A 12,955-nucleotide genomic window follows, 5' to 3' on the forward strand; every position below is an offset into this window, starting at 1 on the left:
TAACATTTTAACTACAAAGGATGTTACATGGATGTTACTTATGTTACGTGTGTCTGAGAAGAGGCGTCATTTTGTAGCCAAATTTTGGTAACAAATGCAACGTATATCACGAAATTGCACCAATTTTGTGCTCTAGGTGATAGCAGTATAGAATTTCACTTTTAAATGATTAACGTCCCCTGTCAGCCATACCACATTTCAATACCTTGCATTACTGCCTTTGAAGCGACTGAACTTCAACTAGACCATTATTTTTAACTTAGTTTCGTTCAAGTCTAGAAACTACCTTTCAACTGTTGGTGACTATTTTCTCCCAATACACCAGAAGGCACCGGAATCATTAACATTTTTACATTTATTAAAAACATTCCATAATACCGTTATCTATATGAATTATCAAGAAGAGTATATAACCGTCATATTATGCTAGGTTTGATAGATTAAAAAGCAACAACTATAACTTTTTGAGACTGTTTAATCAAAATCACAAAACAAAAGGTTACAAATATGTATTTACATTTTCTAGTAAGTGATGGAAATTTTGTAACTTGTTCAGTTTACGTTCGTTTAGCGTTATATATATTTTTTCACGTATAAAAGTAATGTATTTAAATTATCCCTTGTTTCATTTTGGAGGCAAAAACAATTTCAGTGTTATCAGAGAATTTTATTGCATATTTGTCCTGTACCGCTATATATCTTAAAGTAAGTCAACCTCGAATACAAAATTTAATAGACAGAACTGGAATCATTAAAAAATGTTATATGCAATCTTTTCTTACAGGACCTCAAAAGAGTTTATATTTTGCTGTTAGTGAAAGGTTAAAGAAACTGTACAATAGTTTACATTTCACTTTGCCAGAATTTCAAAACAGAACGAGACACTAGAATGAGACACGAGTTAAAATGTACATTGAAACCCCTAATATTTCATAAACATATCCACGGCCACAGTACATATGGATATAAGGACAACTGGCAAACAGAGTGATATTATAGCAACATTAAACATTATATACAAAATTCTGCTCGCCTTAACACCGAGTCAGAATAAACTTCTTTCTGTAGAAACGTATTATGTAAGCACGAGAGTTTAAGCACACACGGTCAGTATAGAGGATAACAGTGATAAGGCATTATATTCACAGACAAGATAGTAAAACAGAACAACATCAACAACCGCAATTTAAAAACTAACACTTGTGCGGATTTTGAAACTCAAATTTCTCATTTCCTGACTGCTAGGATATTGCCTAAGACTTGCTATATCTTAATTGCAGTAGGTATGTTGCATAGCATGATATACTCGTACACACTGTTACTGTTTTGGGTAATAAGATTCTGATAATAGGAACTCCAGATATCCTAGTACACTAAATAGCTTGAAATATGCATGACATGAAAATGTCGTAAACTTATATAATTCAATAAAAATAAACACATATAGGAGAACAAAATCTGTCACAGTTCAGAAAGCAGTTGCTACTCGATGACTCTATAGCGACTACAGTCGTCGTTAAATCATTACTCAAGCATATTACACAGACGTATATTACAGGCCCGTTTGACACTGCATATAACTGTTGCTTGAGATCATTTCTACTTTCTGTAGTAGTAGTAGTCATCTGTTGGCGCAGCCACGAATATCTCATCCAGTGTGTTCCTTATCTCTTTGAAACTAGGTCTTTTCTTCGGATCTTCAGACCAAACCTGCTTCATAACACTGTACCATCTGGATAAGTCAAAGTATTATACTATTATTCATTATATCATTATAGTCTCATGCGTTTGCCAGGTAGATATAGTTAACATAGATAAAACTATTACAAATGGAATACAAATATGACAAGCAGACATTTTAGGATTTAGTGAAAGTGTGTCTTAAACGTAATACATGCAATTTATATGGATACCATTACACATTTGATAAATTGTATTAACTTATTTGTAAAAGGTAAAACAAGGAAGGAGACGAAATTCGTCTTTCATGTTTTGTAAAGAAGATAGCAATACATAACCTTTTCGATAGAACTTGAAAGTTACTAAATTTCCGAAAATAGACAGCTTTTTAAAACAGTACATGTAACACTCACTTGTCATCACATTGCTCAGGTTTTGGTAGTCTATAGCCATCTTTCAGCTTTGCCGGGAGATCCCGACCTCTTATATTACCATATGGGCTCTCACCTGAATTACATAGTGTAAGCTTTGTTAAGTTATCTAAACAAACCTAGGGATTTTTAAAAATGCATATCCCATAGCATTATATTTAGTGCTTAATCTTTAAAATTTTGCTGCATACATGTATGTATTGCCGTATATTGCGGCTATTTCCTTATCATCAGTAAACACTTTTTATTTAAAAGTTATTGCTGATCAATAACGCAAATAATTTGTTAAAGTTGATTTTTTCAATATGAAATACTGTCTATTGAAACGTAAAAAGGACCATGATATTAACATATACCGAAAGAGAATATTTCCCAAAGCACAATTCCAAATGACCATATGTCACTTTTTTCTGTGGCACCAGCTGTAGACTTAAGACATTCAGGTGCCATCCATTTCAAAGGTATTCTCTCCTAGAAATGTAAAATAACAAAAATGGGGAACAGTCGATAAATTATAACATTAGGGAAAACACAAAAAATAGGACTGGCTTATATTACATGAATAAAAGAGCTTAGCAATTTACAAATCATTCCATTCTCCGTTTAATTATTTGCGGAAACCAATCATTTTGATGTCATCAACCTCTTATGTGTTTTATTAAGTTGGCAATAAGGCAGCCAATGGTGCACTGGCGGCGTTACTTAACTAATACAATGTTAATCACGACTTAAGAAAAATAATTTACCCTTTTCTTTGCGTTTCCATCGTCATTGTTCTTTTCATCAGGCTGTGGGCCAAATCCAGTGATCTTCGGGGCAAGATTAGAATCTAGAAGAATGTTGCGGGCAGCCAGGCGGCGATGTACAATCTGCAGCGGTTAAGTGAGTACGTATACAACTCTACCATATAACTACGAATCAATGAGTAATCTATCACCATATTTACTAAGGTGTTTAGTTAAAACACACAGCAAAGATTCTTTAATATTTCCTTATAAAAAAGGAAAATATATAGGAATTATCTACATGCAGACATCTGTCGAAAAATGTGTGATAAAATTATAACTGCACAACACGTTGTTCTAAAACAAGAAGCAAAATAACACTATCTTGTGAATTAAACATTCGTGGAAACAAATCAAGTGTCATTCCTAAAAGGACATGCACGTTATACTTGCATTGGACTAACATTATCAGTGAAAGTAAGCATTATATTAATAAAGAAATATCAATATTATTCTAAACATGCCTTTCTCTGTGCAAGATAATCCATTCCCCGCGCCACACCAAGTCCGAATCGCAGCTGCAGCTCTAGTGTCTCTAAAGTCACATTATTTTTCATAGTCTCCAGGTAGTCTCGCATTTGTCCATTTGCACTATACTCGTAGATTATAAATGGCCCAACTTGAGAAGAAAGTAATTTTGTTAAATGTAATATTTCTTAGAAATATATCGAGTGGTATTTATGAAATGAGTTACATCTATTTTAACCTTGATTTAAAGTATTGGAGGATCATAGTCGAGCAAAAACCACAAGGAAACATATCTGCATGTGCAAAAAAAACAAAGACAAATATCAAACAGGGAATGCCACGTACCAAAATCGCAGCCTCCCCAAAACGAAACCTACAGCACGCAGACGTGCACACCACAAACACAAACACACATACACGTGCACACACACAAAGCCAACACACGAGGACAAAACGAACAAACAAAGGAACACACACACATACACAAAGCCTACACAAGATGACAAAACGGACAAACAAAGGAACACAGTGGGGCACCGCCTTGGAACGGTCAGCGGCAAAAACACCACTGGGGAGCTTAAACCGGTTTATGGTGCGCACCCAACCTCACTCTTACCCACACCGTGTTCCAAAGACACGGGACAGTGTAAATAAAAGTAATCCCCGCCAAGACTTGTTATCCTCAAATTAATCTATAACAAGCATTTAAAAATGACAAGCGTCCGACAGCAAAAGCCAAAGTGAAATAACGAAGCCGTCCATACACTTCACGAAACAAATTGACAGTTGACTCGAGATAAAGCGAGTCTGTTCACGAGAGGTTTTGAAATGTACAACACCCCTCGAGCCCCTATACCACCTGCTCTCTATTACAACCAAGCGAAATAATAAGAATGAGAACACGATGATAAGCGAGATGGGAGAACACAGATCTCTGTTACACAGATAAATTAGTACGGGGGCCAATGAGGTCTACCATGCACACCACCCCACCCCTAGACTTTTTTTCATAGGTACCAAATTGTTTGGCAGGACCAACTCTTTCAAAAACAAAAATGTTCCCATGCAAAAACTCTTTTGAACTATATATGATTTCACTGTTTCCATGGCAACCATTCATTTTTTTATAAGGACGACCATATAGATGATAATCAGTCATATCTTGGTCAGTTTTAGTGATAAAACAATAAAAATGGTGTCGATTGGAGCTAAGACATTGGCCTTTAAAAAGCAGTATTTTTATTTTAATTAACTAATTCACATATTCATGAATATTAATGAGAATGTTAAAAAATAACAAAATTTTGATAAAAAATAACTTTTTCTAAGTTTCAAATCAAATTAAATGTTCTAATCAGCATTGTTCTGGTCTTAAAGTCTCTCAGTGTTTTATAATATATTATAATGTTACTTTTATGGCACATTTGTTTACTCAAAACTGGATGTGCTCAGCTAATTTGCATAAAATGAACCAGTGTCACAAACAACGAATAAAATTCTGAAACCCCTAAAACTGAATAAAATGATATAATTATTTTTTATCAAAGAAAAACCATTTTTTATGTGGTCTATAATGTTTGTAGCCATAGAATTAACACTTTATTAAAGGAAGAATAAAAATGTTACATACATTACACATGTTACATTACCATATCAACGACCTTGCTGTATTGCATCAATTATTCAGAAAATATTCCATAAATATTATTAATATTACTTATTTTATACTTTAATAATACAATATACTTCTTTACTTGTCAGAGAGTGTGATAAGTTTTCCGTAACACGCTTTAAAATACGTTACCACTACCATTGTTTTTTAAAAAGATACTTAAAAAGAAGTTGAAGCCCAAATTGTCGCATACTGATTTCTTTAAACTGCTAGCTGTTAGTTTTAAGAAGATTTTCTTCTGTTATTTTAGAAATAGCCTAAAATATATATTGCACCATCCATGTAACTCTAATTTTAGATGGAATTTCAAAAAAACACGCAATAATATCCATCTGTGCATCCATAATATTATGATCACACAGCTGATATTTTCAGTCTTCCCGTTAGAAAAAGTCAAGTTTGATAAAAAGTACTGTTTAAATTTTAGAAAAAGTAGCATTAAAAGAACATATACAAAACCAACCCTAGCTTTATTGGATGAATCATAGGGCCCTGGGTCAGATATCTGGATGAGGCCTTTGCTCTCCGTGACGATTAAATAAAGACATCGTGTCTAACGTCAGCTTAGTAGAAGTAGACTTACACCCACCTGTACAATACGGAGAACTTAGCACTTGCCTGCAGAGAACTTAGTAGTTCCATTACAGAATCCATGGACACTTGTTAGGTTAACTGCTCAACATTACATGACTGAATTTCTTTTGCAAAGCGGTGCTAAGCCAAAACTAATAACAAAAGAAAATATGCTGGTATTCAAAGTAAAAACTTTAGATTTAAAACTAAAACCAGCTGGACAAAATTGTTTCAGTGATACCAAATCAAAATATAAGAAATATATAAAATTTGATACATACGAAATAAAGACGATTTTTGCAGTCATTTTGAAACATTTACAAGAATGACAGAAATTCAATGTACAAAATATTTTTTTGGTATTCTAAATTGTACAGACAAGGACTAAATGTGTTGGAATATTCCTTGATATACCGTAACATTAAAAGAAACTCTTCTAAGAGTAACTATGCATCAATCATAACACAAAAGTTTGATTATCAATTAAGTTACATACCAAAGGTTATGACAAACGCATTACCTCTCTTTGTCAAAAGTTCAAACTGTAGCAAGAAACTCAAGAGTATGATACAAGTTGCTTTAAAATCAAAGTGTAATCAAATTTCATTAATAAAACTAAAGTGATTTTGAGAGCCTATGATCTTCTTTTGTCATTTGCTTTCTAAATTATGAAGCAACATATTATTCATAACAGATACATTTGTAACCAAGAAAAGAGCAAGTATGCTATATTAGGTAACATTAAAGTGAAAACATTGTAAGTAACATCTTAATCAAAACGTGCAGAATTTGATTCTTGTAACACTACTGCCTCATAATTTGTGCATTCCATATTTTTCAGACATTTCATCTGATTTTAAGTTCAAATTTTAAGTAATCCATCAGATTATTTCGCTATAACAGAACACTGTTTAAGCTAGTGCTAGGGGTATGAGGGCAGTTTCACATTTCACTACATCTAACGAACAGACATAATCAAATCAAGTCAGCTATTAATTTTGCTTGATTTTGTTGTTATGCTTCAAAAGGATGCGCTTAAAAACAAATTGCTATCCCTTAAAAATACTCTTTAAGTGCCATATGAAGGTTTTTTCTATTTTATTATCACAGCAGCGTTGTTTGTGCCGTGTGGCGGCCGTATAAAAATCTCCCCGTACATTCAATCAGGGCTGTTATATTTCGATCTTCTCAGATCGTTCAGCACGACTTTTATGTCGTGTTATTGGTACTGTTTAGTTTCTCAGCATGACCATTTCGGCCTGGGTGGTTCCAATACTCCCGCTTTCATAGCCTTGGGTATTGTATAATCACCCCTTGGATATGGTGCCTGCTTTTTAATTTTGTCTTTTGACAGTTCCTGTGATATGCAGGCTCCATAACCTCAGATCCCCTTTCTAAATTCCAGTTTGTTTAGTTCTGCCCATTGTTTTCTCGTTTGGGGCAAACCCATTACTTTATCTGGGGACCAAATGCCGCTTTTCATGGAATTACACGCCACAATACGTGTATCATTGAAGGTTCCATGTGCACCGCAATTTGAAAACATCTGCGGATGTCTCTAAATTGCTTTTTGTACTTTTAGCATGTGTAAATGTTGAGTTCTGCTCAACCCGGGGCTAAAGGGCGTGGACGGTAGCATGCATTCCCACTACCGTCCATGAACAGGCTCAATCAAACCGAGCCTGCAACATTTTCGTTTTTCTCGTGTTGAGCGACCTGTGAAGTTTCCACTTTTTCTATTTTAAATAGTCTCGTTGTACTCACTTTCAGTGTTGTTTGATTTCGGGTCCTTTTGGACCATACTTACTAAAATAGAATTCATCTTAAGCCAGTGCTAGGGGGCGTAAGGTGCCTTTGACACTTCATTACCTCTCATAAACAGCCATGATCCAACTGAGTTAGCTATTTATTTGCTTGGTTGCGATCTTTGCTTCAAAAGGATCTTCTTAAAGTCTTATGCAAAATGTTTTCAGCAACTCAGAAGTGTCGTTCATACAGCACTCAGCATCTTTCTATCAGTTTTGAATAGCATTATGGGATTGTTTTCCTAACAATTTGGTTTTCACAGACTTAATATCATTCACATTCTTTACTGCTTTTTCACATTTTATAAGTTTAAATCTAAAGATTACTTGAAGTACCTGAAATTTCATTTTTATTTTTAGTTTTTGTTCAGTGCAGCTTTTCGTCAGTGAATGTTTCATAAGTAAATCCATGAATATCTTAATATAACTCATGTCTTTCTGAAACTAAAAACAAATGCTTTATTTCTCACGTAAATAACAGCACTGATGCACTTCACAATAACACAAAATGAGATAAATATTCCATTAAAACAATTTCCATGAAAGGAAGCCCCAAATTGTAACCCTATTATCAGTGTATGAATGTTAGCAGGGATGTATACATTATTAATATATACAGAATATATACATGACAATATATAATCAATGTAAAATGTAAGTATTGACAACACTATTGAAACCATCAAACTAAAGAACAACATATTTAAGAAACAGATATTAGTATAATTAAACTGATCGATGCATTAATTCAAAATGAAAAAAGAACATTGAATGTGTAATCATGAATGATTCAGATGATTTCTTTGTTGACAAAAGTGAAGAAAGAATGTTAGAATTAATACTTTAAAGTTTTAACAAATCCATGATATCATAATATTGAAATCAATGGTTCAGATTTCTTCATATATATTTCTAAATACAGCAAAGTACAGTGGTAACGTACTTTAAAGCGCCGTTATGAAAAAAAATCTCATTGCTTGGAAAGTATGGAGCTGTACTATTTTGTAGAAGTATTTAACAACTCGATAACTAAATATTCCTCTACCATTTTCTGAGAAAATAATGATACAATAAAACAAGATTACTGGAATGGTAACGTAACATGTATAAAGTATGTTACGTACAGATTCCTCCTTCAAATAAGTATTTACATTATATTTTCATGTGCTTCAGCTTAAATAACACAAGTTTATTGATCACAGTTTAGTTCATCATGTTTGTTCAGTTTTAGTTATATCTTGTTTTCAGAGATGCCTGTTTCAGCACAGTTTAATTTAAGCAAATTTGCTGAAATACCTAATGTAGAAAAAATATTTACCTTCACAGTAATAAAATACTATTCTAGAAAACAATGAGAGACATTAAGACAAGATCAAAGATGTCTGATCTATATTTTCTAAATAATTTGTGTAACAAAACAAGGTTATTGAAATGGTAACGTAGCATGTGTAAAGTATGTTACATACTGATTCCTTCTTCAAAAAGGCGTTCAAACTTCATTTCCAAACAATACAGCTCACATAATTGTTATTTCGTTGATAACATTTAATTATATCATTTTATTAAATTTTAGTGGTATCTTGTTTCCTGAGATGTTGGTTGTGGTTATGGTTAATATTATGCAAATTAGCTAAACATACCTACTTTGGAGTAAAAAAAGTTACCATCAGTGTTACAAAATACTATTTAAGAAAACACTGAGAGACTTTTTAGAACAGATCAAAACTGTTTGGTACGTTTAAATTGATTTAAAACTTAAAAAATATTATTTTCTAACCACAGGCACTAGACCACAGTCATTTTGTAACAATCTCATAAATATTCATGAATATGCAAACTAGTTAATTAACATACAAATACAATGTTTTGAAAAGGCCAATGTCTTAGCTCCATTTTGACACCATTTTTATTGTTTTATTACCAAAACTGACCAAGATATGACTGATTATCCTCTATATGGTCGTATTTTCCAAAACATGAACGGTTGACATGGAAACAGTGAAATCTTATATAGTTCAAAAGTGTTTTTTCATGGGAACATTTTTCATTTCGAAAGGGTTGGTCCTACCGAACAATTTGGTACCTATGAAAAAAAGTCTAGGGGGTGGGGGTGCATGGTAGACCCTATTGGCCCCCTACCTAAATATGTAGGCTCAATTTTTATACGCCCGAAGGGACGTATTATGTTATACCCCCGGTGTCCGTCTGTCTGTCCGTCCGTTAGCAATTTCGTGTCAGCTCTGTAACTCTTTAAGGCCTTGAAGGATTTCAAAGAAACTTGACACAAATGTTCAACACACCAAGACGACGTGCAGAGCGTATGTGTTGGATGTCTCGCTTCAAGGTCAAGGTCACACTTAGGGGTCAAAGATCATATCAGTTTGTTTCGTGTCCGCTCTGTAACTCTTGAATCCCTTGAAGGATCTCAAAGAAACTTGACAAAAATGTTCACCACACCGAGAAGACGTGCAGATTGTATGTTTTGGATATTTCACTTCAAGGTCAAGGTCACAATTAGGGGTCAAAGATCATATCAGTTTGTTTCGTGTCCGCTCTGTAACTCTTGAACCCCTTGAAGGATTTCAAAGAAACTTGACACAATTGTTCACCACACCGAGACGACGTGCAGAGCGTACGTTTTGAATGTCTCGCTTCAAGGTCAAGGTCACACTTAGGGGTCAAAGGTCATATCAGTTTGGTTCGTGTCTGCTCTGTAACTCTTGAACCCCTTGAAGGATTTCGAAGAAACTTGACACAAATGTTCACCACACCGAGACGACTTGCAGAGCGCATGTTTCGGATGACTCGCTTCAAGGTCAAGGTCACACTTAGGGGTTTAAAGTCATATATGACATTGCCTTGTGTATATTGCTCTGCATTGCAGTGCTCTTCTTTTTATTTGGCAGATCCCTTTTTTGTTCACTTACAATGAATTGTTTTTAATTATTTCCCTTTTATGTTACTATAAATATCTTATTATGAAACTTTTTTTGTTATTAGCCGTAGGGAAAAACCGAGACCACTTTTCTGTGGTACAACATGGATGGTTCCTCCAATTTGTAAGTGTATTTTGACAAACCTGTATCTGTTAAGGATTTTTTTGTGGACTTAGAATACTTTTTTGAACTTCTTCCCTTTGTTGTTCCTGTCCTTTGGGCTTCAACAGTCAAATCATTTTTTGTTTAGGGTAGGGGGAGATAAATTGATTTACTACACGAATATCCTTGGTTTACCCCTCAGTTAGAAAGGAATCGGTGTCAAATCAGGCGCACAAAACAAATTACTGACAGTCAATACTCAAATAGTGAGGTAGTTATTTCTCTAAACTACACATATAAACAGACATTACATGTACACAATGCCATACTGTGGTCTAGTGCCTGTGGTTATGTCAATCAAACTAATACTACTGTTACTGTATGTAACGATAACTTCAAACTTCCTCTGTAATTTAGAGCAATCGGGAGTGATAACAGATTTTTATGTAATTTGTATCTGAATTGCCAGGCATATAGGATAGATATTTGTCTCAGTTATAAAACAAGATTTGGTAAAACCGAATGATGCCCCCCCCCCCCCTCCCCACCACTACCCGCCCCCCCCCCCCCCACCCCCCACCCCCGATGCATTTGCTTGTCCCAATATGGGGAATAACGTATTAGAAATTAAAAAAAATGAAGATAATAAAAGGAAGAAAATTGATTAAAGGGAGATAATTCAGAAACTAGGTAAGGTAGAGTTATGGTTCTTTGATACTGCACTTCCCGTCAATGGCCTCTATCATTTTGTGAAATGAAATGTCATTAATACTTTTCAAGTCATGCTCCGGACAAGCCTTGTTTTGTATAATAAAGGGAGATAATTCAGAAACTAGGTACGATAGAGTTATGATTTTTTGATACTGCACTTCCCGTCAATGGCCTCTATCATTTTTTGAAGTTTCAATGAAATGCCTTTAATACTTTTCAAGTCATGCTCCGGACAAGCCTTATTTTGTATAATAAAGGGAGATAATTCAAAAACTAGGTAAGGTAGAATTATGATTCTTTGACACTGCACTGTCTCAAAGGCCTCTATGATTATGTGAAGTTTCAAATGTCATTAATACTTTTCAAGTTACACTCCGGACAAGAGTGTGACGGACGGACGAAGCAGCAACCATATGCTCGACCTTCGGGGAGAATAAAAAACTTACTATCGGTTTCAGTGACTACAGCACCGATAAAGCGAAGCACATTTTCATTCTGTCCTACCTCGATAGAGTTAAAGTTTATCTTTGCCTTCATCAGTAGTTCATCTTGCTCGGTATAGTTCTCTTAAAAGCAAAGATGAATAATTTACAGCTTAAATACCGGAGCACAGGAAACTATTATAAACCTGTATTTATTTTGCATTCTGGCACTAAGTTCTTACAAATTGCATCTTTTAATCTGTACAAAATAATATGGGTTTGTATATTAAAATAATTTAACATAGATAGACAGTCGGACAACTAAAATGTTAACCCGAAGATCGTAGTCCCGATCACGTTGGAGTTGTTTCATGTTCTACAAGAATTCAAAAACAGACTCTAGTCCTCGCCCGAAAACGAGCGTACCTAAACATTTTTTGAACAACATTCTTCTATATTATCAATTTGAAATTTTTAAAATTTAATATTGGGTCTAAGCATTTAAGTATACGCACGTTTAAGAGTTTTTGCTACCACTGTCGTGTTGGATGATCTTAATTTAGCAAGATAGATATCGGCAAAATTGCCAGATTTCAATAATGACTCGAAAATGACATCATCTCGTTCCATATGCCAGTTTTGAATGTCCTTAAAATCCATTTCTCCGTACATATATAAAGAATCAGTAGTGATCTGCCATAAAAAGGACACAAGTTATATGCATGTTTACTTTTGTTTTTACATATTATGCTTTAATGTTCGAAACGTTTTGCTTAACTAAATGTTATAGCCTTCATTGCATAATTTATATTGAAGAACACTATATCTCAGTAAAATTTGTATAAAATACGAAAGCAGCGCGAGACTACGTTGCGATATATTTTAGACTTACGTTCGTATTTACGTAGTCGTTATTTCTTGCCCTCGCCCTTACGCCTGCTACTGATTTGCGATACTTTACCGACATCGCTGTCAAACCTCTTCGAACAGGCTTCATGTGACCTCTCCTTAGAAGGACCACAAATACCGCGATGAGTATACCGATTATCACCAAAATACCTGTAGAAAAATAAAAATGTATTTATTGAAAACAATAGAAGTAAAGTTTAATGTAGTCGTATATTCATACAATTTGTAAAGTTTTACAAAAGCTGTTTCCTGACCAAGCCTGTTGGCAAGACTTAGCGAAAAAAAAATCATTTTACATTGTACCATGGATATCAACACTAAAACTTTTATATTTGTCTATTTGTTAAATAGTTATACAATACTTACTGACAACAATTCCTGCAATAACCCCACCGGCTAAGTAAAAGCTTGATGCTGAAATTAAAGAAAGTTAAGCTATGAACCGAAAGCTAACGACACAT

At 34.2% G+C, this 12,955-nt stretch overlaps 1 protein-coding gene across 1 annotated transcript; it reads right to left on the reverse strand.

Moving 5' to 3' along the window:
• Nucleotides 1-478: 478 nt before the first annotated feature.
• On the reverse strand, nucleotides 479-12,913 carry LOC128554657 (fibroblast growth factor receptor-like). Its single transcript, XM_053535954.1, has 9 exons — nucleotides 12,861-12,913; nucleotides 12,478-12,644; nucleotides 12,101-12,278; nucleotides 11,610-11,729; nucleotides 3,361-3,515; nucleotides 2,858-2,980; nucleotides 2,468-2,582; nucleotides 2,094-2,187; nucleotides 479-1,732 (listed from the first exon to the last, which is right to left on the reverse strand). The coding sequence occupies exons 2-9, from the start codon at nucleotides 12,580-12,582 to the stop codon at nucleotides 1,600-1,602; spliced, it is 1,023 nt and encodes a 340-aa protein (XP_053391929.1). The 5' UTR covers nucleotides 12,583-12,644; nucleotides 12,861-12,913; the 3' UTR covers nucleotides 479-1,599.
• Between the last annotated feature and the right edge of the window lie 42 nt (nucleotides 12,914-12,955).

Source organism: Mercenaria mercenaria, unplaced genomic scaffold (genome assembly GCF_021730395.1).
Source record: "Mercenaria mercenaria strain notata unplaced genomic scaffold, MADL_Memer_1 contig_599, whole genome shotgun sequence".
NCBI classification, from domain to species: Eukaryota; Metazoa; Mollusca; class Bivalvia; order Venerida; family Veneridae; genus Mercenaria; species Mercenaria mercenaria.

Bases quoted from the DNA above. Each gene is read 5' to 3' on its own strand.
- LOC128554657 (XM_053535954.1), bottom strand. From the start codon at position 12,582: ATGAAGCCTGTTCGAAGAGGTTTGACAGCGATGTCGGTAAAGTATCGC. The intron at 12,279-12,477 runs GTAAGTCTAAAA...TTTTTATGGCAG, and splicing joins ACGACTACGTAAATACGAAC to ATCACTACTGATTCTTTATA. The intron at 11,730-12,100 runs GTGCGTATACTT...TTTGCTTTTAAG, and splicing joins GGTAGCAAAAACTCTTAAAC to AGAACTATACCGAGCAAGAT.